Raw genomic sequence first — 25,437 nt, 5'->3', positions numbered from 1 at the left:
ATAGGCAGTCATAAAAAAAAATTCAAATCAACTGCTTTTAGAATTTTAGAGTGAAATAATGATAGAATCAGCCTTAATTTAGGAAATTTGTCACTTGACTTAGAAAAACACTCAATTTGTCGCAAGATGGACCCTAGAATTAATAAATGAATAATTGTGGTAGGTATTTAGTCAAGCATAAATGAATGACGAAGGGAACCTCATAAATGCAAGAAAAAAGTTCTCAGATAGCTTCTTATAATTGTATGGACATGAATATTAAACTTTATTCAGCCTAAAAAGAGAAAAGAGCAGATTTATTTAATCTACTGTTGCTTTCCATTGTGTTTTTTTCCTCCTTATTTTGTTTATTTGTTTGAAGGGACAAGGAAGAAAGGTCGAAGGTTGGAAAGAATCATTGCCCTTTATTTATTATACAACCTCCTAAGTGATCTCCCTTCCTCAACCTCACCTCCTTCCAGCCTGTCATCATCAGTGACAGCATGATCTTCAACCAGTGGGATTACTCTGCTCTCCTATTCAGAGCCAAAACGTCTCTCACCATCTGGCTTCCTGATACTTCCACCTCATTCATGTCCCATACCATCCTATCTTTCTTACCCAGCCTTTAGCCACACTGGACTTCAGGTTAGGTCTTAGAACACACTACGGTGCTTCAAGGCTGCTTTTTTTCAGTTCTGCGACAGAAACCTTTTTTTCATTTCCACCCAAAACTTTCCCTGTTCTTCATTTATAGCTTTCTTTGATCACTCCTAGGTAGAAGTGTTTGTTCCATCATATCCGTGAAATGCCTAATTCTCTGGGTTTTCCTTCTGTCACATTCCATGACTCTCCCCAAAGAAAATGTAACTTATGCTGGCTATATGTTTTAGCTTATGTTTGAAGTTTTATTCTGTACCTTCATTTCTCCATACCTAGATGGCCTCTTAAAAAATATGCCAGTGGTTCTAAATTCACTGGTTCTCAGTTCAGTGAACCATTCCTGACAGATAGATGATGGACCTGAGCCTGTCCGAACTTATTTCATTCTCCACCACCTCTGTATGTATACTTGTCTAAGCCACACATCCATTGCATACTTCAGATTCTTCAATGATAAATATAGTGGTTGGGCTTGATTTCTAGGATCAATTCTATTGCCACAGTTTTCTCAAGGTAACAGTTATTTATTAAGCGTCTATTATGCTGTATATACTTAGTACTATGATAGTTGCCAGGGGGAATACAAGAGAAGTTTGTATTCAATGCTTATACTCTCTCTAAGAGATAAGAGATACACATGAAACAGTTAGGAGCAGTGTAGGGGTGGTGTATCATTAAGCACTAAAGGATTGTCAGAGAACCACTGCCCCTTTTTTATCTAGCCCCACTTACAGATTGAATGAAGCTTGGGGAAGAAAACAGGAAGACTAAGGTCACTTCAGGGAGTGTCGGGGCAGAAAAATTGAAAAGATGACTCCTTAAGGTTTATTGTGCAATGACAAGCTTCCTGCTTATCGTTTTAATCTCCCTGATATCATGTCCAAACCCCAACCCCTAATACAGTCCAACTCCTTGCCTAGAATGAAGGAACTACAGTGTGTCCCAATAGGTTGGATACTCTTATGGGCAAAGGAAGTGAACAGAGAGGTTTTCCATCTTTTTGCATTGGGTCTCTTATATATGTTTAGAAAAGAATAATAACCTTTGTTTTAATGGCCCCTGAGTCACAGACCACCCTAATTTGGGGTTTGATCTTCTTTCTGCACTGTGGTTTTGGTTCTCTTTGTTCTTTTCCATTGGCTCTTTGACAATTATCTTTTTCTTTGATTACTCTGAATATACTGATAGAGATAAGCTAGTCCAGACAACAGAGAAATTATTTGGTCATTTTAGTAGATCAAGGGTAACCTGATCATGCTAGTCATAAAATGTTCCATCTTTCCTGTCTTTCCTGAAACTAGTTTTCCTGGGTAATACTACAATCCTAGAGTCTGCTCTCCTCACACTGCCTCAGAATCTCAGATGCTAGAAATGGGGACATGATTCTCATGGCTCTGTATTGCCACTACCAGACTTATGAAAGTACTTCCTTGTTTTATCAGCACCCTAAATGGTAACAGTCTGCTCTCTCTTATTTAGTCCTCTGCTGAGCCTCAGGTCACTCTCATAATCTTCCTTTCTACTATCAATCTTGGTAGTATTCTAGATGATTTTCAGATTTAGTTGTACCTTCCATGCAGCTTTTTCCTTATCCCTGGTTAGCATCCTTTCTTTTCTCCTTAAGGCACCTGTTTGAATCCCAAGCTTCTCTCTAAGCACCAGACCTGAACACATCCTTACCTTCTTACTCTTTATCTCCTACTTGTCTGATTAGTCAGTTAAGCATAAGTACTCTGTTTTTTCTTCTACATTCTTTTTTTTTTTTTTAATGGACACACCTGCAGCATACGGAAGAATCGGAGCTGCAGTTGCCGCCTACACCACAGCAACACCAGATCCAAGCCGCATCTTCGACTTGTATCACAGCTTGCTGCATTGCCAGATCCTGAACCCGCTGAGCGAGGCCAGGGATTGAACCCACATCCTCAGAGAGACAACATCAGGTCCTTAACCCGCTGAGACACAACAAGAGCTCCTCCTTCTACACTCTTAATCTTTTCACCTATAAGCAGTTTTTGTTGTTCTATCCCTAATTATCTCCTTCTAGCCCTTGTTCCATCTGTGAGTCTCTATTTACTCTCTTTCATCCCACCTCTGTCCCTTCAAAGTGTGCTTGCAAATATGATTAAGCCTTCCTTTTCTAAAAATACACATATATACACATACAGAAAGAGAGAGAAGGATTTACCATGTGGCTATCATCCAGGGCCCTGCCAGGGGCCCAGCAGTGTGTTCGCCCAGCCATGTATTTTGTAAAATGTACAAAAGTAATTGTAATTACACTTTGAGTGTAATCAGTTAAGACCTCTGTCTTTTTCCTACTTCTACGTATGATCCATCATACTTCCTTTCATGTTAGTTTTAGAGAAGCTCTTAACATTTGGGGGGTTCTACTAAAGGGGTATTCAGTTGGTTTCAGTCATTTCCAAGTATAGTTAAATTATTGCTAACCACCATACTATAGAAAAGGCTTCCAAAAATGCTTTTACTGCCACTGTGCCAGCTCACCCAACCATTGTCATAGGTGAAAGGCCATAGGCTATACTGCAAAATAAATTTGTCTTCTGGTTCCCAGCACTAGAAGTTTGTGGATTGTAAAGGAGAAGGGTTTCAACATATATGGAGCCAGAAGTTAGTCTATGGAAATTTCCCTTTTAGTTTGTGGCTTCAGGATTTCTCTAGCTCCATCTAAAGTTCATCCATGCACTTAAGAGTATGTTGGATATTTTATTTATTTATTTATTTATTTATTTAAGCGGCAGCACCCATGGCATGTGGAAGTTCCTGGGCGAGGAATCAAATCCAAGCCACAGTTGAGACCTATAGCACAGCTGCAGCAACTCTGGATCCTTGACCCACTGTACCAGACTGGGGATCAAACCTTCCCCTCCTGAGCAACCTGAGCCATCCAGTCAGATTCTTAATCCATTGCACCACAGCAAGAACTCCAATTTAATGTTTTTATGTCTTTTTTAGTGGTATGATTTCATAATATCTCATCTACAGTGTTACTGGAAATGGATTTTTTTTTCTTCCTAACTAGCCCCTATTCATTTTCTAGATCTTTGCTTTTCTTATTCTTCTATTTAAATTTGATTCCCCATTATACTCTCTCATAGTGCTTTGTGGTTTTTACCACAAAAATTAACATGGTGTATATGGTAAACTTATTTGTGTGATCATTTGTTGTCTGTCACTCTCTTAGACATTAAGCATCCCAAAGGCAGCAACCACAACTTTTTATACAACAAAAATTATAAAATGCAATTTAAAAGCAAAATTATACAGTTATTTAAAATAAGTACCTTAAGAATTACCCTACGGTAATGCTAATAAGGCATGCAGATTCTTTTATTTTACTGCCTTGATAAATCCAAACTGCTATTATATTTTTCTTGATATCTTTTTTGGGAGAACTAAGAATATATTAAACCATTAACTCAGGTATCTGTTTTAAGGTAACTTCTAGTATAGAACCCTAGATTGGAAAGGAATAGGAGGTTATAAAACTGTTCTGGACTCTGAGTTCTTCCCTCCATCTTGACAATCCAGCTCCCCTCTCTCCCCATCCACTTCCTTTATTCTAGCTTGCAAGCCTCCAACTTAAGTCAGTGTTTCTAACATGTGATGTGATGAGAACAGTTTGCTTTTCTAAGATATTTTGCCTTATGAATAGATAAACCCCCTTTAGTTTACCCAAGACATGGTTGAGATTTTTTACGTTTTTAAAAAAAGAACATTATGAATAAAGTAAAAGAAGGGGAATGGAATAAAACAAAACAATAATTTTTTTTTCGAATGCAGATCCTCATCCTAATGTAATTAGGGTATTGCCAGGAATGATCTTAGTGGGAACATTCTCCTCTCTTTCTTTCTTTTCTTCAACCCTATCTGTGGACTCCTAGTCAGTATTTCCCTTTACTGATTATTCTCTGGATATTCTCCTCTCACCCATTACTTCCTAGATAGAGGAAGAAGGTAGGCTAGTGGGTTGTTGGGTAGGTAGAGTTATATAGGCTTCAAGGAACTAGGGGAGAGAAATCTGTAAGGAGGAAGTAGTAGGCTAGAGAAGAAAATGGGCAAATCACAGAGGTGGGAATGTCAGAAGTGTGTGAGTATGTGTGTGTATATCAAGGGGTATCTGTTGGGAGAGTGATCAAGGAAGGTTGGATTTATGAAGCAAGGTCAAATTATGGATAACTTTCAGGATCCTATGCAAAGTTAGGATTGCGAGCATTTGCCGAGAGGGTATTTCCAATTTTGTGTGTGTACAATGAATCATTTTTTAACTAAAACTTTTTTCTACTGATTTCAGCATAAGTTTGGAATCATTTTGTTTTATTTCACACTGAAGTGTTGAGGGGTTGTGCCATTTGTGGAGTTTTGTGAGGATATGTTCAGTGATCATTAATTTGCATTTGTGCTCATATGTATTAGGGAATTTGTGCCTAATGCTGTTTCACAGTCACTTTGTTGGGAGCCAGGATATAATTTTGACACTGTTGACTTGAATACAGCTTCAGCTCCTCTTGTTTAAAATTTGGATTAAAGTGAAATCAACAGACTCTGGGTGGTCTCATCCTCACCCCTCAGAGAAGTAGATCCATATGACCAAACTCCTTCATAATTTGGCAAGATGGTAGTCTCTCATGAGACACCCAAGACAAGAATAGCAAGGACATTAGAGGTCAGTCCTGAGGTAGATTGCCAGAGAGTATGTGGGGGAAATTTGTCCAAAACTTGCTTTCAGTCTCTCCAGCCTTAACTCATGCTCCTAGTTGTTTCCTTTTTATAAAAATGAAAAATTATGAAATTTTCCATTGAGGTCTCAGAGGAAAATAGAAGAATAAAATAAGGATGCCAAGGAGTTTTAGAAACGTCAGCAAGTAAAAGAGCAAGAAGTACTGAGTCTTTACACAGTGGTGGCTGTATTGGGACCTTTCATCTTTGCCATTATCATTGCTGGGCACACTTGGTGGGGGAAAAGTCTTTGTCATTAAACTTTTGAAGGTAAAAGAGGATATCTGCTCATCTGAAGTACATGCTTTCTAAAACTCCATTTCTTGGACACTTCTTCAGATCATTTCCCTTCATGCTCAGAATTTCTATGACATAATACTTCAGTGTTTTCAAAGAAATTAACCTCCATGGTTGAAACTTTATCTGTTTTTTATTATTGCTTTCAAGTCTCTAAAAGACACAGACCCTTGTATGTGTGTCTAGATCTGAGTGTCTGTGTTTCTCTGTGTGTTTGTGTGTATGTGTGTCTGTGTATGTGCAAGAGAAAGAGGGAGAGAGAAAAAGAGGAATTCTCTTGCTAGGTTTTAGTCTGATGTCAAGAAACAAGCCTAGTGAAAATATCCCGTCCATGATTTATTCTCCTTTTTTTTTTTTTTTTTTTCTTTCCTATAGAACATGTAGTGTTTATCTAATTTGGATAGATTTTAAACATAGAACTATAAATAATCAAAAACAGAGTTATGTGTCTTGCTCACCTGCCAGGCCTAGTGCTTAACTGGCTGGTAAGCTTATTCCACCTCCCTAGGTACACACCCTTGATGTGATACATACCTCATTCATTGGTTTCTCATAGATGTCCTCCTGCCAAGGGTCAGCTTTTGCTTGAAAAGCATCTCGCTGAAGAGCTTCTAGCACCTTTTTTGGAGTGACAAACCCATACTGAGCTTCCAGCAAAGCCAAGTCCATTTTTTCAGCCTTTAAAATTCCTATGACTTCATCTCGAGCCTGTAGGAACAAAAAGCATTTCAGAAAGCCCACTTTTATCTAGCAGCAGTCTCAGCAAGTGATTTCTTGTGTAGTTGAGTGGTTTTTTTCTTCTCATTCAAATATAAACAAGCCATATTTGGTTTTCAGCGCTCTTTTAGAAAAGGTAGCAAAACTGTGTCCCTTCATCCTCTTACAATCCAGTTGCACATTAAAGTGATCACTATACAACAGGAAGAGACTGCATTTTTTATTGTGTTTTTGACAAGCAGATGACATGATAGTCCTCAGTGGGCTGGCATTTTCATTTTCAGGCATAGGAAATAAGATTCTCCTATATGTGTAGGTCAGTAATGCCAGGGCGCATCTAGGAAGGAGCCAGGTCATGTGAGATACAAAACACTTACTATTATTTAAATCAATCCAGAAGTCATCTGGTATTATTGTTACCCATATGTGCCTGTGCATTGGAGCTTGTAAGCAGCATGGGCAGAGGATATGAACTTTCACAACATGTGTGCCAATTGCATGTCATAACAACATCTCTTTTAGATGTGATCTATTGCCCTTCATGTTGCCAGAGAGGATTCTGTGTATGTACACTTTGCTTTCATGTATATACAAGTATGAACCACTGTATCTATTTCTGTAGCATCCTACACACCAAATTCATAAGCAGCCTTTTCCTTAAAACATGAAGGGGGAAAATTCTAACCCAGCTGACCTGCAGTTCTCCCTCCAGAATGCTGAGAAGAAATAATAAGTCATCTCTTGAGAGGTCTTCTCCTTGGTGGCTGTTACCACTGTGTGACTTAGGATATGGAAGGATTGCATCTGACTCACTGGTGGGCTCTTTGTCTCTGTGTCTCTGCTTCATGTCCTCAGGTCCTTGGAAACTGTCGTCTTTACTCTGTCTTGGAAGTTGCTTTCGGGCTGAGCCCTCCATGTCACTGCTTTTGGAACGCATTCTTTATGGACTGGAAAGAAGGAAGACAATTTGTAATTCTTAGTGGATGTGGAGTTTTAATAAGAACTTTGACAAGTCTGCACTCTTGTTGTATTTACCACAGCCAAAGACTTGATCATTGTGAAGTCTACAGCAGAGAAGGGCATTAGCAGATTCATAAATCACAGCCTTATTTATACTTCTGTTTTTAAAATCAACATTTTAAAAAATGTGTTCTGCTTTGATTAAGGCCACTTATGTCCATGGGTAAACAGACTGTATTTGAACTTCATCCACCAAGCATTCTACCTCAGGGACCTAAGTCATACCTCCAACCTCGGTCTAAGTGCTTACTTAAGATGTACTTAACATAGTTATAAAATGGCAGATTTGCTAATTGTTCTAACTTCTGCAGATTCACATTATAGTGTTTCCTTTGGAAGTTTAAAAATTTTTTTAATTTCATAGACTTCGGCGATTTAAGATAGAAGCATCAAAATTACCACTACAAAATACTTTGGGTTATTTTGTTATGACAGTGAAGTCTAATATTAAAGGAATGAAGGCTTGGTCCCTGGCTGTACCCCTAACATTCTGCTAAAAACTATCCTTGGATAAGTCAAGGACTTATATTTAAGACCCTTATCTCCAAAATGAGAACAATAGTGCCTATAGTAGTTGACAATTATAGAAACAATATAAAATAAATTAATATTGGAGGGACATATTAGCTCCATATATGATTATATAATCATCCAAATTAATTTACAGTAACAAGATAAATTGTTCTGAGGTTTCTAATGAAAAGATAAAATACCAATTGAATTTGTCTACATCAATGATATATAAGCAGATTGTTAACTTTACTCATTCCTAAAATCATGAAAATTTTATCGTGATTGGTACTTTGCTTTTAGTTTGTAATAATATTTCTTTACAGAAAGGTATGGAAATTAATGAATCACTACATGCTGCCAATCAGATATGTAAATCTTTATTTACCTTATACATTAGAAAACAATTTTTTCAGTAAAATATTACAGATACAGTCAAAGCCCTTAAGTACCTCTTCCTTAGCCAACTCTGTACCCTTCCCACTCCAGAAGTAACCATCTTGAATTTGGTGTTTATTTTCCCCATGCATGTTTCATACTTTTAAAGCATGTATATTTATTGCTGAGCAATATGTAGTATTACTTTGAAGATTTTCAAACCTTTTGTAAGTACAGCATATTAAATGTATTGTTCTGGAAATATTCTTTTCATCCTGTGTTTTTGAGGTTCTTTTTTTTTTTTACATATTTTGATTGCTATATATTATTTCATTATATGAATAGTCTGCCATTTACTTATCCATTTTACTATTGATGGATATTTAAATAATTTACTTTTTTGTAGTATTAGAAAGAATGCTGCTGTGAATTTTCTTGTACATTTTTTGTGTGTACACATGCCTTTCTTTAGGTAATTTTCTTTAGGTCATAGGAGTGGAATTTTTGGACTATGAAATATATATGTTCTCAGCATTACTAGGCATTATTGCTCTCCTAAATGGAGTATCAATTTATAGCAGAGTATGAGGGTTCTCATTGCTTCATGTCTTCATCAACACTTGGTATTATGAGTTTATAATTTTTACCAATTTGATAAGTGAAATGATATCCAACTTCTTAATTTGCATACTATAATTAATGACAGTGGCATCCTTTTATGTTGAGAGCCATTTGAGTTGCTTCTTAAATTGCTTGTTCAGAGTCTTTGCCCATTTTCCTTTTATATCAGTTGTCTTTTTCTTATAAATTTGTAAGAATTCATGACATTCAATAAATTATTTTGTTGATTATATATTTTGCTATTATTTTTTCTTGTCTATTGCTTGCATTTTCACTTTGTCTTTTGTGGTGTAGAAATTTTACTTTTTAATTTAGTCAAATTTGTCAATATTTAAATCAGTTCTTTTCTTTTTAATGTGCATTGGAAACCAAAATTTGAAGAGTCATTGAGACCCACTCAGTGGGTCTGGAACCACTCTACCTGAGTTCAGATCTGTAATCCATTGACTGAAACTGGACAAGTTATTTAATACCTCTATGCCTCAGTTTTCTCATCTGTAAAATGAAGGTAATAATAGAAGGATATTTATAACCTAAAGTTGCTGCGAGGATTAAATGAATCAGGACATGTCACATGTCAAATGTTTGCAGCATGCCTCATGCAAAATTATCACTCAGTAGGAGTTCCCATCGTGGCGCAGCGGAAACAAATCCGACTAGGAACCATGAGGTTGCAGGTTTGATCCCTGGCCTTGCTCAATAGGTTAAGGATCCAACGTTGCTGCGAGCTGTGGTGTAGGTTGTAGGCATGGCTCGGATCTGGCATTGCTATGGCTCTGGCGTAGGCCGGGAGCAACAGCTCCGATTAGACTCCTAGCCTGGGAACCTCCATATGCTGCAGGTGCAGCCCTAAAGAGACAAAACAAAACAAAACAAAAATTATCACTCAATAAACATTAGCTTCTATTATTAATATTGATATTAATTTATTTCATTCCCCCAAATTTTATAGTGATTCTGCATTACCTTTAATAGTTGGAAAAAATTGAAGAACCAAAGTAAGTTTGATTATCTCTTTCACCTAATGAGATGCAAGCCATAAATACGGGGGAAGGAAAAGAAGATTGAAAGAATGGCTCTGTGTCTTTCCTTGGTACTCTGTTTAAGAAGTGATTCTTGCCAGTCCCAGTTTGCTGGCACCGTTTGAGAAACTTGAATGTCAAGATAGTTCAGGAACCTTGAGGACTTCACAGCCAATCAGCTAAGCCTCCATTCATCTCTCCACCCATCCTTCAGCAAACTTTTATTGAAGGTCACTGTGTGTCATGCACTAAGTTGGTTATTTGTGGTGTGGCTTTCTTACTTCCCTAATACAGGTGATACACTTTCAGGTGTAAGGTTTATGAAAATAGTTTGTAAATCTGAGGTCATGAAATGTGTCTGAACTAGACAGAAGTCTTGTGAAAAGAATTCTGTCACGAATCAGTTGTGGCACTCAGTTAAGACACTGATCATCTCTGAGTTCATTGTCCTGATTAGTGAAACGAGGGGAATGAGGAAGTGATCTCCATGATCCCCTTTCTCCTAGCATATACAATGATTCTTGCCACTGTGCTTTCCAGCGTAAGTTAATCAATATCATATTTAGAAGACATGGATTTGTGAGTCTGTATCTTGCAGGAAAACCACAGAAATCTAAATGCTACATAGGGATATGCAGTAAACCTGTGTCTAATGGTTGTCACCAGAGGATAGACTAGAGTTAAAAGACAATGCTCAGGGAAATAATCCTTGTGATAATTTTTAGCTGAGAATTGTTTTGTTTGTTTTTTGTTTTGTTTTGTTTGTCTTTTTAGGGCTGCACCCACAGCATATGCAGGTTCCCAGGCTAGAGGTCAAATTGGAACTGTATCTGCTGGCCTACACCATAGCCATAGCAACGCTGGATCCAAGCCATGTCTGTGACCTACACCACAGCTCAAAACACCAGATCCTTAACCCACTGAGCAAGGCCAGGGATCGAACCTGCGTCCTTATGAATGCTAGTCAGATTCGTTTCCGCTGAGCCACAACAGGAACTTCCAAGCTGAGAATTGTTTTTAGCCTCATATAACAACAGGCTGTAAAAGCAGAACTTGAAGGTGTTATAGCCTTACCTGTTTATTATTTAAATATTTTATTTGTTGGTAACAAACCAACTGTCAGGTGGTACTTGAAGTTAAAGTATCCATCTGGAGAAATTTAAAACATACACTTTCAAAACTTTTAAAGTCCCTTAATGTGTTTTCTCTATAACTCATGATCTTTCTTACTTCCCTCCATCACACATTTATTTTTTACTCTATTAGATACTGGAGACAGAAAGACAGCATTGATGGAGGTGGCGATGGTGATGGTCGTGGTAATGATGATGATAGCTAATACTTACTGAGCAATTACTGCATGCCAGGCATTCTTCTAAGCATTTTACATTTATTAACTTATTCAGTTATCCCAACAACCCTATGATGAGGTAGGGAATATTATTATCTCAGAATTTACAGCAAAGAAATGAAAACACAGATGAATGTTACACAGCTAATAATTGGCAGAACTGGGATTTAAATCCAGGCAACCTGGCTGCAGAAATTATATCTCATGCCATTATATTCTACTGCCAAAGACAGATGGTTATAGGTAACTGTCTGAAATGGATACAGACACCTTGTCTGAAAAATGCTTATAGCCTTGCTGAAGAGGTTATTAATAATTACAGTACGGTGATCTGTGGCAGTAGTTGTCACTGACTCTTCCCTACATAGCCAGGGAAGGATTCATTTATTTGAGTAAAGCAAAGGCATAGAAGTATATTTTGGGAAGGGATGGAAGATTGAAAACATATGGGATTTATGACTCTAGGAAACCCCATTATGTTTCTTTATATATTTATAAATATGTATAACTGAATCACTTTTTGTACAGCAGAAATTGTTTCAACATTGTAAATCAACTATACTTCAATAAAACTTTAAAAAAATAAATAACTAGATAATGTTCCTATGCTAGCATATTAATATATGCTACATACTTATGAAAACATTCAAATGTAAATATTTTTTGGCCACCCTGTGGCATATGGAGTTCTCAGGCCAGGGGTCAGATCTGAGCTATAGTTGTGACTTACACTACAGCAGCAATGTCAGATCCTTAACCCACTGTGCCAGGCCAGGGATCAAACTGCATCCCAGCATTCCAGAAATGCTGCCGATCTCATTGCGCCACAGTGGGAACTCCTAAAAAGGAAAATTATTAACTTAAAAAAAAGATAGCTGTTTTCTCCCACCCTATTGGATTGTCTTAAACACCTCAGGGAGATCCTTGGTCTGGTCTGAAGGAATAATGGAAAGTTGTTAACGTAGATTAGATATATTTAAAATGGATAAATATTATATACTACCTTATGTGTGGCTATGTTCTCACATGAAGGACAGGGCTGTCCATGTCTTCTGTCTAATGTTATTAGTCTCTCCACTCACGTGTCCCATGGCGTTTCTGACCTGGTGCTTCATATATAATGGCTATTCAACAGAGTGACTGGTTTTCTTTTTCTACTTTGTAGCCTGCATAGTGCCTAAATAACAATGGCTCACAATTGTATGGTTCCCTCTGCATTTTCACTCATCTTGCAGTTCAGCTGGGTGTGGATGGTCTAAGATGGGTTCACTCCCATACCTGGCTATCAGCTTATTGGGCTTGGAGATCATCTCATCTTTGCTTCACATGGGCCTTCAACCTCTAGTAGACTAGGCCAAGCTTCCCCACATGGCAGTCTCAGGGCAGCATCCTAAGAATGTGAGACTCCAAGGTCTCATTTTTTTATTGGTGGAAGAATGTCACAAGACCAGCCCAAATTCAGCAGTGGGGAGATAGATTCCGCCTCCTAATGGAAGGAACTGCAAAGTCACATTACAGTGTACTGGGAAAAGTTAAGTGCAGCCATCTTTGGAAAAACTCTAGGCTTAATGCGGTTACAGATTCATATTTCTATGAAAATGGAATAAAAGTCTGGTTTAAAACAGGTAAAATATATTTGGTTCATCTTTTAGTTTCTTGGAAGAGTAAGGCTATTATGATTTCTGTGATAAATGCCTGTGCTTTCATCTTACCCACATATTCATATGTGGAATAATAGCCACATGATACGAATCGACTTATATTCTGCTTAATCAATAAGGATTTCTCTACCACCATTAATTTTATACAAAGTATGTCTTCCAGAATTCCAAGAAAATTAAGCTTCTATTTAACCAGGTCATTTGCTAAGCATTGCTCATAAGTAGTGCTCTTTAAGACAACCCTGAGCTGCTATAGAAACTGAATGGAAATCTGTATACATTTTATCTTCTCTCACCTCATTCTTTTTTTTTGAAATTGAGTTACAGTTGATGTACAGTATTATAGTTACAGGTGTGCAGTATAATTTTTGAAGGTTATGCTCCATTTATAGTTATTATAAAACATCAGCTATATTCCCCTTCACCTTATTCTTAATGTTAGTTGGGTGAAATCTGCCAGAAGAAGACAAATCATTTGCCAATGATGATATTTATAAGTGATAAAAACGAAATGCCCTGAAACATTTTTACATTGTTTTATTCTTTTTAAAATAATTAGAGTTTTTCTAAAACCACTGATCTTCTTTGGGGACTGGGAAGAATAATATCAGCATTCTTGCTGGCACTCACATTGGGTTGGTGAAAAGAGCCATCGTGTGCAGACTTCTGGTCTACTGAGGAGTGTGTGTCTCTGCATGTTTACAGTGGTGGGGTTTCCTTGCCCTTCTGCCAACAACCACAAAATGATCAGTAATGAGAAGTAATTAAATATCAAGAGGAAGAAAACAAAGACATGAATTTCATGATACTCTCATGCTTTTTATTATCAGTGACTTCATTGTTTCTCTTGGCAAATTTTTAATGCATCTGTGCTTGGCCCAGGGGTACGTATTGAGGAAAAGAAAAATTTTGTAATAGCAATAGTGGTTTGGGATTTTCAGGTTACAAAGGAAAAAAAAAAGAATGAAAATTTGCTTTTGTTTAGACCAAAAAATGATGCCTTACTTTTTTCATAAAGTGTCAGCAGTGATATAATGCCTGATGATTTTGCAAGGAGAAAACCTGCTTAGTTTTTCAAGTTTAATACAACCTAATGTGTTGTTACCTATGGCTGTCATAGCCATAAATGGCAGCCCTCGGAAGTCTAAGAGAGCAGCAGACTGGGAATTAGGAAACCTGGCTTCTGATCTCAGTTCTACTTGTAAGTAGCTAGGCTCTGGGTTGTTACTTGTAAACAACCTAGGATATTAGGCTAGATTGGCTCCAGAAGGTCATTCAGGATGAAACAAGGATCAGGGGTTCTTTTCCTTGATTTTTGCCCTGTTCCTTGCTCCCCAATAGGTCCCCTTGATGGCAGGATTTGCGCTTGAGACTAGATCATCTCTGAGGTCCTAGGACTTCCCACTTTTGAACTCTGTGCTTTTCTGTTGTCTTGTATCTATGGATACAAATGTGGTGTAGTGCAGTTGGCCCTGAGAAGTAGATTCTGCTTTGTTTTCCTATGTGGTGACCTCAGTCAGTTTCTCTTTGGCTTAAGCTGGTTGATATGATGGTGTATCTTGGTAAGGATATGTCTGTGCAGAAGAACAAGTAGAGAATTTGCAACTATTTACTTAATTTAGTTACAGGAAATGGCCAAATGTTACTTGAGGCATATTCTACATACCACCGCATCCCAACATATACACTCCCAGCCAAGTCCTTACTTTAAAAGTTGAATTTTCAGAGTTCTTGTCGCGGCTCAGCAGAAATGTATCTGGCTAGGATCCATGAGGATGCAGGTTCAATCCCTGGCCTTGCTCAGTGGGTTAAGGATCTGGTGTTGCCATGAACTGTGGTTTAGGTTACAGATGCAGCTCAGATCTGGTGTGGCTGTGGTATAGGCCAGTAGCTACAGCTCCGATTTGACCCTTACCCTGGGAACCTCCACGTGCCATGGGTGCAGCCCTAAAAAGACCCCCAAAAAAGTTAAATTTTCTTAATCATTCTTTATTAATCTTATTAGCAAAAACTGCTTATTTTACATAACTGGTTTCTATTTAGATATAATTTAGCCTCCATGTACCTATTTATTTTCATGTTCGAATGGTGGAAAGAAGATATTTTGCTTGTATAAAAGAACTTCAGAAAGCCTCAGTGAAAGAAATTGGTTTTGATCTTGATCATTTACTGTGATAATAAGGTAACCAATCAAAGCTCCGATTTAAGAAGAAAATAATAATAATGATATATTAATTCAATACTTACTAAATATAGGCATGTTCTAAATGATTTCTTTTGATTAAATCATTTATTCTTCACAAAAAACTGTTCCTCATTCCCATTTTGCAAAGGAGGAAACTGAGGCTTGTAGCTGTTAACTAACTTGCCAAAGATTTTACTGCTGAAAAGTGGCAGAACCAGATCCTAACTTGGGTGGTCTGGCTCCAAAGTCTATCAAATCACTATGGTATATCTACCTTGGGTCTTATAAGAAAGCATACATCATAAAGGAAAAATCTTAGTTCAACATTGTTACTCAAAAAAATGTATACCATGTCAGTTATCGTATTTGCTGATATGTGCAAGCTTAGGTAAGCAATAACTTAAAATCCCATTTGTTGATATGGGTACTGTATAATATGAATTCACAACTCCCTGGCCCTTTCAGCAATTGATCTATTCAGTAAAGATGTTTCGTTTTCATGTGTTATATATGTGCAGAAACTTAATTGAGTGCATTGTTATTCTTAAAACTTTAATGTTCTTTTCTCAGCCACTTTGCTGGCATCTTGGAGGTAGGCAGGAGGCATAGCATAATAAAAAGAGAAAGATTATGAAATTGTGGGTTCAGATGGATCTGGGCTTAAATATGTTAGTTTTCTAGCCTTGAACAACTTACTATACCTCTGGGAGCCTTCAAATGTAAAATGGGAGTTCCCATCATGGCGCAGCAGAAATGAATCTGACTAGGAACCATGAGGTTGCAGGTTTGATCCCTGGCCTCACTCAGCGGGTCAAGGATCTGGCATTGCCATGAGCTGTGGTGTAGGTTGCAGACGCAGCTTGGATCTGGCATTGCTGTGACTGTGGCGAAGGCCAGCTGCTACAGCTCCCATTAGACCCCTAGCCTGGGAACCTCCATATGCCGTGGGTGTGGCCCTAAAGAGGCAAAAACAAAGAAGGAAGGAAGGAAAGAGAGAGAGAGAGAGAGAAAGGAAGGAAGAAAAGAAAAGAAAAAGTAAAATGGAGATAATGGCACCTGGTAATAGGTATATTGTTCATGCTATGTGAACATAGGGCCCTTGTTCCTGTCTCCCCAGTGTTCAACAGAATTGGACTTCAACAGGAATCATTTAAATAATGGAGTCATGTAGTTCTCCCCAGAGCTGATTGGCTATGAGTAGGAAGTACCTCATGGGAAAGATGATTCATGTGTGAACCACTGACTATAAATTCAGAAAAATAGTACCAAGAATCTAATAGCAGTAGCTGTAATGTATAAGAATAGCTAATGTGAATAGACCTCTTACAGCATACCAGGCACTGTTTTAAGTGCTTTATATAAATTACCTTATTTAATCTTAAAGAGTTTCAGCAATAAAGATCATAGGAAAGGGCTTGGTAAAGGTAAACTAAGTGTGGAGACTATCACAGGAGACATCAAAGAGAAATTAATATCAATATCAGGGTAATGCTGGTACCTACACAAAGTTCAGAATGTGTGTGTGTGTGCACGCACATCTGCACATGTACGCTCAATGGTGGAGAAGAAACACTAGATCCCAAGACTTACTGGAAAATTCCAATTAATGTCACTGAATTTTGAACACTTTTATCATATATATCCTGACCTTTCAGTCTTTGTCATCCCCACTACCCCAAATACACTGTCACATGCATAAAATGATAGAACTAGCCACTACACTCTTTTTTGTTTGACAGCACCTTTAACAACCTTTAGTCCAATTGTTCTGTATGTGACATTTTATAAAGCACTATCATTGTCATTTAAACTTGAGTTTGTAGGAAATTTGGGGGATGAATTGTTTTGATGGCAAGATGACAAAGCAGAGTGAGTCTGTACCAAATGTAGGACACTCTTCATCAAGGGACAAACTTGGAGGTGATCCAGTGCCTTATGTTTGAATGTGTTTAACATCCAACACTTGCTGTATTTAAGGACCAGGCTGTCGGCTAGCTTTACATTTCCACTTGGACTTCGCCTTCTCTCTGCATGGAACCATTAAGCTGTAACTTAGTTCCCTCAAAGTGGAATGGAAAGTGATGTAGTAAGATTATGGGGTTCTCAGCAGAGCTGGTTGAGCCCTTAATATTAACTGTCTCATGGTAAATGTGATTTCATCTATGAAAATACTGTCTATAAATAGATCTTAATAGTGCTCAGTTGCAAAACAGCCAGGTTGTGCTTGCATAGCCACATTAGGGAAAAAAATCCTGTTGAATATTTTATTTGGTTTCTCTTAAAATAAAAAAATAAAAAGTTTGTTTCCTTTTATTGCCCTAGTCACCCACATTTGAAGACACTAAATTCATCCAGCTGCAATAAAGCTATCTGATGGCTAAAAAAAGATGCATTGAAAACTAGACAACCTAATTTAGCAATGGCTCCCTTTATCTTTTTCTTCCATTTTGAGTAAAAATCGTTGAAACATTCCTTAATGATATTTTTACTTATAGGGAGGGCATGAACAGGGCTTCAGAGAGGGGGATGGAACTTGGGGATCTGTGATTCAGGTCCATATTCCTAAGAATGCTGAGTCCTAAGAGAAACTCAAGGTTACTTTCAAATCAGATGTAAGGTTCAAAACATAGTGTAGTAGTCATCTCATCCATCCCCCATGGTACCAGGCACTACATATTTTCTGTGCCCATCTGTTTCATTGTTATACAGCTCTAAGGGTCTGAAAGTGCTGCCTCTCTGTGAGCTGAAATCCAGCTCTCAGGAACTTTATTCATTTATCTTGCTTCTGCCTCTAGAGCTAAGTCCAGCATGACTGATTTTCTTGCCACACTGTGGCCCTTCAGTGGGAAGGGCTTTCTTCTTTCTTCCAGATGTAACACTCCTGGTTTCTTTAACCACCTTTCCTCATACTGTGTAGTTTAGTCTCCCTCACTCTATACATAATCTCACACACATTTGATTATACTCCTTTAGGCCTACTTTTCATTAGACAAAGCATTTCTTAAAGAAATGCATAGAGTTGGGCATGATCTCCCAAACACAACTAAGGAAGTGAAATAATGAGAATATTTACATAGGGAAGATCTCACTAAGTCTTCTGAAGTTGGATCTCAGAATGTTAAGTATAGATTAAGAAATTTGATAGTAAGCATTTAATGAAGACATATTCTAGTTTAGATTATCAAATGAATGCTTGTAATACTTTTCATGTGTACATCACTTATTATGTCAGTAGATAGGTAATTATGTGCCCTGTTTTTCAAGATGTGGAATTTGAGATTCAAAAAGCTTAAATAACTGGGTAATAAATCTTGTGCCAGGAAAGAAAACTTGGGTCTTCTAATGCCCTTTTGTCTCCAGGTTCATGCTAGATTAATCAAAACGTGCCCAGTTTTGTAGTTCCATTATAGTGCAGTGGAAACAAATCTGACTAGTAACCATGAGGTTGCGGATTTGATCCCTGGCCTCGGTCAGTGGGTTAAGGATCCAGAATTGCTGTGAGCTGTGGTATAGGTTGTGGATGCAGCTTGGATCCCTCATTGCTATGGCTGTGGCATAGGCTGGCAACTGTAACTCTGATTCGACCCCTAGCCTGGGAGCCTGCATATGCTGCTGCTGTGGCCCTAAAAAAAACACTTGCACATTTTTAAAGCTTGAATGTGTTCTTTGGTTGCTTGTCCACTAAATGTTGTAGTCAGAGAAGCTGCTAGGCTGTAGATACAGAATAAACAGCCTGCCAATGGAGTCTGGGAGAGCAGACTTACATCATGGCTTTTCTTAGCTGTGTGTTCTGAAGAAAGGACAAAAAGAAGTATAAAAATTTCAGAGTATAAATAGTTGATTTATCTGAGTTTTCCATTACAAATCAGTGGTTCTTTAAAGATTCTTTTCTCATTTAAGGTTGACACAGAACTGGGAATGTTTTCCAGATCTTTGTGGAATAGAACAGAAGAAGAAAATTATTTTCATATAGTCCAAGTTAGCTTTAAATACATTTTTAAGTGCCACACTTCCGGCACTAGATCAGAGCTCTTGAAAATCATATAATTTTAAAAGTTTTTAAACTACATCACTTCATATTTCTTCCAACTCTGCTCTCTGTTTTTTCTTAGAAGCATGGTGATATTGAGCCAGTCACTTAACCTTTCTATTCTCTTTGAATTTTTGTCTCTTTAGCTGTTGGAACCAACTTCATCCAATCACCTTATTCTGCAACTGAGACCCATTGGAATTAACTGATGTGCCCGTAGTCATGCCTGCAGCTAGTGCCAGTACCCAGATCTCTTGCCTACAGCCTTGTTGCTGTTTCTATAGCAACGCTACATGTTTATAGGCTAGCCCCTACTTCTTCCAGACCTAGAAAGATGTGAATCCTAAAAGATAAAAATACATCCTTAGAGTATCCAAAGTCTCTCAAAAATTGTATTAGCTTTCTCAACCTCTGTCCCTTATTAGTTGACAATAGGTCACCCTGACCTCTTGGCTAGACCAACCCAGCATAATAAAGAGCTCAAAGGTGAACAGGAGGTTCAGAGATCAAGAGTTCCCATGTACAGATTCCAAATGACATCTTTCCTTTCTCTTCCTTTATCTAAGGACCTGTGACTGGAATGGAGAGATTTTGTGTTACAGAAAAAAAATGTTGCAACTGGTGAAGTCCTTGGGCAATACTCAACTTTGCAGCCATTTTACTTTTCCTTTCCCACACTCTCCCTTACTCAGTCTATCTTCCTATATTCTGGAACATTTCCCTCTTGCCTCTCAGGCATTTAAATCTTGTTTGACATATTTATAGTTTCTCTTATTAGAGGAAAATAATGAAACTGTCTTTTGTAGAACTCCAGTTATTGGCCAGGTAATATGATTCATGCTTATATATATATATTAGGGCTGCACCTGCAGCATATGGAAGGTCCCAGGCTAGGGGTTGAATTGGAATTGCAGTTGTTGGCCTACACCATAGCTCACAGTAACACCAGATCCTTAACCCACTTAGTGAGGCCAGAGATGGAACCCTCATCCTCATGGATACTATTCAGTTCTTGCTGGGCCACAGCAAGAACTCCTTCTTTGTATCTTTTTTTTTTTTAATTTGGATAGATGGAGTGGGTGTTATTTTTCTTATTCACAGATGAAAAAAATTGAAACACTGAGAAATTCACAGGTTAGTGTGGTAGAAATAGAGATTCAAAACTAAATACAAAATACCAATAAATACTACAAGTAATATCCAGTGTACAAAGTGTTTGGGGGAGGATTTGAGATGAAATGACTAAAGGCACTTAATGAAAACACCTCAAAGTTGGCCCCTGGGAGGATAAGAGTGTTCAGGTCATATGCTCAGGTTGAAAGTGGATGAGAAACAGCATGTAACAAATAACAAGTCATTCCTTATGGCTAAAGTAAAGGAGAAGACAACCAAGAAAATTTGAATGTGGACTATGTATTAGATGATAATAAGAAATTATTGTTAATTTTGTTAGAAATGCTAATGGTATCGTATTTATGTGAGAGAACATCCTTTTTATTTTTCTATATATATAATGAAGTATGTGGGTGACATGATGTCCTGGGCTTTTCTTTTAAGTATTCCAGAAACAATAAAGGCAAAAGGTAGAGGAGAAATAAGTATGGCAAAGTATTAAGGATTGTTGAAGGATGGGTGAGTACATGGTCTTTGTTATATTCTTTTTACTTTCAGAAGTGGTTCTCTTTAAAGGGGGAGAATAAGGTGTGAGTTAGAAAAAAGAAAAAGAAGACTAATGTTTGGGTGTCTGGCAGAAAAAGAGAAACAGAAGACTGAGCTGTGTTCCAGGAGCCAAGAGAGGAAATAATTTCAAGGAGCAGAGAGCTACTGTAACCTCGTTTTAACAACATTGCCACTACTCAGAACAGTTTTTGAACTCTACTTTTGGAGTTTTCTGTTTTTGGAATATCCCTCAGCCATGGCAAAATCTGGTTCATTGAATGTGGATTTGACTTCTGACAATAAGGAAAGATTCTTTGGAACCAAATCTAGTGAATCAAGTTAGAGTTTGGGTCAGCAAATTCTGTTTTTGGTCAGAGAACCAATTGTGACCCTAAGATAATAGGATTGTTTTTTTGTATGTGGCCTTTGAAGGGATTTTAAAGATGTTTCCAAAATGTGTTAGCCATGACCCTTTTTCAGAATAAGCTTCATAATGGAAAACTTCTGACAAAATGATACATTTGGATTTATAACTTAGAGCTTCTGTTTTGTTTTTGATATTCCATTTACTCTAGTTATATATCAAGTCATTTGTGTACTGAAGCTTCTGGTTGTTTTCTAGAATCCCAATGCAAAATAAAAAAGAGAGATAGCATAGTATATGGCAGGGGAAAGAGGCAGACTCTAGAGCTGGGCAGCCAAGTTACAACCCTGTCTCCATCCCTGTGTGCTGTCTAATTTGAGGCAAGTTGCTTTACTTCTTTGGGACTCCATATCTTTGCAGGGTTGTTGGGAGGATTTGAGATCATATGTATAAAATACTGTGTCCATTGCCTGATATGTGACAGGAATACATAACTCATCCCATTGGAGATACAATGATACAATTTTATCTCTTGGTTCATCAGACATACCTTCCTTCTTGGGACATCAAGTGAGATAAGAAAATAACCTAATGGATTTTTGCCTTTTAACATCACGAGGAGAATATATTTCTCAGCCTTAACGCCACTGAAGGCAGGAGAGTTCTTTTAGTCAGTGCTAAACCTGTATTTTCAGAGTGTGTTATTTTGTTCCTTGCCAAGATGGAGATTGGCAAGCTGAAGAAATTGGAATTTGGCCAGGAACTGGTGCCTTTTATTTAGCAGAGAGGTGGTAGGGAACTATGATCCTGCCAATCTGGAGGGACTTAACATGAAGTGACTGGCTCCTTGACTGACCTTTAACTGTTCTGAACAAGATGACGAAGGCTGCTGATTCAGAGGCTCTCACTGGTGTGCCTCTTCCACCAACCAAGACTTTTAAAGTCTTCTCTAATACCGTAGCAACATAAAACTTACTGTCTTCCTGGCCAGGTGCTGAGCACTCAGGCTAAAGCACTTTAGATGTATTCATTCTCTTTGCTACTGAAAACAGCCTATCAGGTAGAAACTACTATTAATCTATGCTTTTTTGGAAACCTAAATTGAAAGAGTTTAAGTCAGACTATCCCAAGCTACAGAACACTAAGCCAGAGCAGGGATTCAGTATGGTATTAGAACCCACCCATTCTTTGCAAGCCCATGTTCTGTTGGCTGAATTCTTTCTCATTAGGAATAACGATCTGTTTAAAGATGGGAGGAATCTCAGCAATCATGTTATAACTTCAGCTACATTGGCAAGATCAAAAAGAGTCCAGCACTCTTTCGTCAAAGACCACCATCATGAAGTGGTGAGAGAAGAGAACATAGAGGGCACCAAGGAGTAAGAGGAAATACATAGGCTTGGTCAAATCTCACATTAAGGCACAGTGTGAATTAAATTCGTGCTCCTTCACTCTTCTCCATTCAACTCATTCTACATGTAGCAAGGGAGTTATAAAGCAGGAGGTCTGCTTAAGTCCAAAAACATAAAAGAACATCAAAAACATCAAGAAACCACGTGCAGCAGGTAGAAAACTTGCCCTAGATAGTGGCCTGTGCTAGATCCCATGAGTTTGGGTCAAACTGATTATCAGGGTTCTTCTAACCGGTATCAGATCTCTTCTTATATCCTCTAAGAAGGATCGACCAATCCTTTTCTCAAGCCCCTAGCCCTGTTAATCTATATGAAGATGTGCATTTCCAGTGCTCTTTATTTAGGGGAGATCCCTTCCAAGCCATGTTGAATAGATCTGGACCTCAGATACTCCACAGTGCATAGGACTGGGACAGATGGAGTTTGGGGATTCTACCCACTGTGTGTGGTTCCATGTAACCTTTTGTTCGAAACTAAGGCATACAAGAGTGCATGTTGACCAAGGAGGGTGGCTGCTGCTAGGAGCTATAAGTAAATAAATGAATGTCAGAAGCTTAAAAATGAAAAGGGGCAGGGGTGTGAGAGGCAAAGAATCATTACCCTCCCTTGAGCATGTTGCTTTGGATATTTTGGTAATGATTGTGAAGCATTTACACACAGACTAAACTAAGCTCTTTGTGTTCTTTGCAAGGTGGAGAGCTTGCCAAGTCAATTTCAGCATGCAAAGCCCAGACAGTTATTCTTTTGGCATTTAGGGGCCGCCTCTGTTTTTGCTGGGGTTGGAGGCGGGTAGCCTGTTGACACCGGAAGGCTTTGTAAGGAAAAAGACAACTTTACCCTATGCTTTTAGAAAAGAAATCCGCTGTTAGAGTTCTCAGTCTGTACCTTCTATGCTAAACCTCTGTTACAGAGCCATTAGAAGAACCCCTCAGGCTCAGAAGTGCCACACACAACTTTGGGGCCCACAGTGTGTGACTCATTCATGGCTGTTTTCATTTCCTCTGCCTAGCATCTCACCAGAAAATTGTGTGTTTCTTTTGTGAATGTGTGCATGGAGATGGTTGATAGCTGTATTTCTAGTAATAAATAGAAATTGGAAAGATAAAGCTCTTGAGATGATGGCCTTGGTCCCTTACATAATATATGCCTTGCTGTAGTGATTTTCAACTTGTGAGCTCAAAACCCTTAGGAACTCTCAAAATTGTCAAAAGGGCCTTCCAGTCATCTTCCAAAAGTGTTGTGAGAAACTGAGTGTGGTGTGTCTCCAGAATGGAGACTATTGTGATTAATAGAGTACAAGCTACTTACATGTTTTCGGAATTTCTTGTAGGCATTTGTGGTTATATCATTTTTCCGACCATGGATAGGAAAAGTTCCAACTACTATCAGTGGGGAATTAGGAAATTTTTTTTGTCATGGAAAAGGAGTTCTCATCCTAGAAATAATGAGTAAAATGTCTGAACTTCTTTGTTGTAGCAGCTAAACAAGAGGCTCCTGTTTTCTTGTTATTGAACCTTTTAGTGCTGTTTTCTGATCTACGTGGTTTCATGTCTGGATCAGAACTCCCTATTGGTTGCAATTGCAGCTGAGGAGTGGGCTGAAGACATTCAATCTTTCAGACTGTGGATCTTAAAAACTATGAAGAAGGGAAGGAGGGAGTTCCCATCATGGCTCAGCATTAACAAATCTGACTAGTATCCATGAGGATGTGGCATCAACCCCTGGCCTCTCAATGGGTTAAGGATCCAGCACTGCCGTGAGCTTTGGTATAGGTCACAGACCAGACGAGGCTTGGATCCCGAATTGCTGTGGCTGTGGTGTAGGCAAGCAGCTGTAGCTCCAACTTCCATATGCTGCAGCTATGGCCCTAAAAAGACAAAAAAAAAAAAAAAAAAAAAAAAAAAAAATTAAAAGTGCGAAGGGTGCATATTTTTTTTTTTTTAGTAGTGTCATAAGAGACTTCATGTATCCACTCTACTTTCTTTAGTACAAGTTACCATACACACTGTAATTATTTTCAGGTGAGAAATGATTGCAGTTTAACATGAATGTTGGCAACATGCTGTAGCCTAGATCCACAGTAGCCTTATTTTCAGCCTGTCAGTTTCTTCACTGTTATCTAATTAGGTTGAGCATCTTTTCATATGTTTACTGGTCATTCAAATATCCTCACTTGAGAAATGTCTGTTGAAGCCTTTTGTTTATATTTCTATTAAATTTTTTTTTCTTACTGAAAAAAAACAGCCAAAAGATGAAAATCAGACTTGAAAGTGTATTTCAAACAAAAGTAACAGCAAAGCTGTATGCCACTGGTGGTGGTAAGATAAATATTTTTTCCTTTTAAAACAACAGCATTCTCTTTCTGATCTTTTCAGTGAGTTTGTCCTCATTTTATTGATTGATTGATTGATTGATTGCTTTTTTTTTTTTTTAGGCCGCACCCTCGGCATATGGAGATTCCCAGGCTGGGGGTCCAATCGGAGCTACAGCTGCCAGCCTACACCACAGCCACAGCAATGCCAGATTTGAGCCATGTCTGCTACCTATGCCACAGCACAATGCCAGATCCTTCACCCACTGAACGAGGCCAGGGATTGAACCTACAACCTCATGGTTACTAGTCAGATTCATTTCCTCTGTGCCACAACATGAACTCCTGTCCTCATTTTAATACTCCTGTGGTACCTAAAGATAGTACTTTGTGCATAAAACATGGTTACCAAGCAACTTACCAAGAATTAAATTGTTACATGCCTTAGGAAATGCAGGGAAGGGCCTAATTGGTCTAGAAAAGAATCTTAGAATCATAAAACATCATCAGAGTTGCA

General features: G+C 38.1%; 2 protein-coding genes across 19 annotated transcripts in view; one reads left to right on the top strand and one right to left on the bottom strand.

Moving 5' to 3' along the window:
* The window catches only part of CMSS1 (cms1 ribosomal small subunit homolog), a 395,732-nt gene that overhangs the window by 115,976 nt on the left and 254,319 nt on the right, over positions 1 to 25,437 (top strand). The window lies entirely within an intron of this gene.
* FILIP1L (filamin A interacting protein 1 like) overlaps positions 1 to 25,437 on the bottom strand; it is a 295,463-nt gene that overhangs the window by 109,492 nt on the left and 160,534 nt on the right. For both annotated transcript variants that reach the window (NM_001444320.1, NM_001444321.1), the window contains 2 exon segments: positions 6,214 to 6,387; positions 7,091 to 7,343. In NM_001444320.1, coding sequence (NP_001431249.1) covers positions 6,214 to 6,387; positions 7,091 to 7,333 — 417 coding nt within the window. In that variant the 5' untranslated portion in view covers positions 7,334 to 7,343.

Source organism: Sus scrofa, chromosome 13 (assembly GCF_054392235.1).
Source record: "Sus scrofa isolate SSC_HxYL_T2T_F1_AM1 chromosome 13, Sscrofa_HxYL_maternal_Yorkshire_Landrace_v2.0, whole genome shotgun sequence".
Taxonomy (NCBI): Eukaryota; Metazoa; Chordata; class Mammalia; order Artiodactyla; family Suidae; genus Sus; species Sus scrofa.
This window is presented reverse-complemented; position numbering and strand designations above follow the sequence as displayed.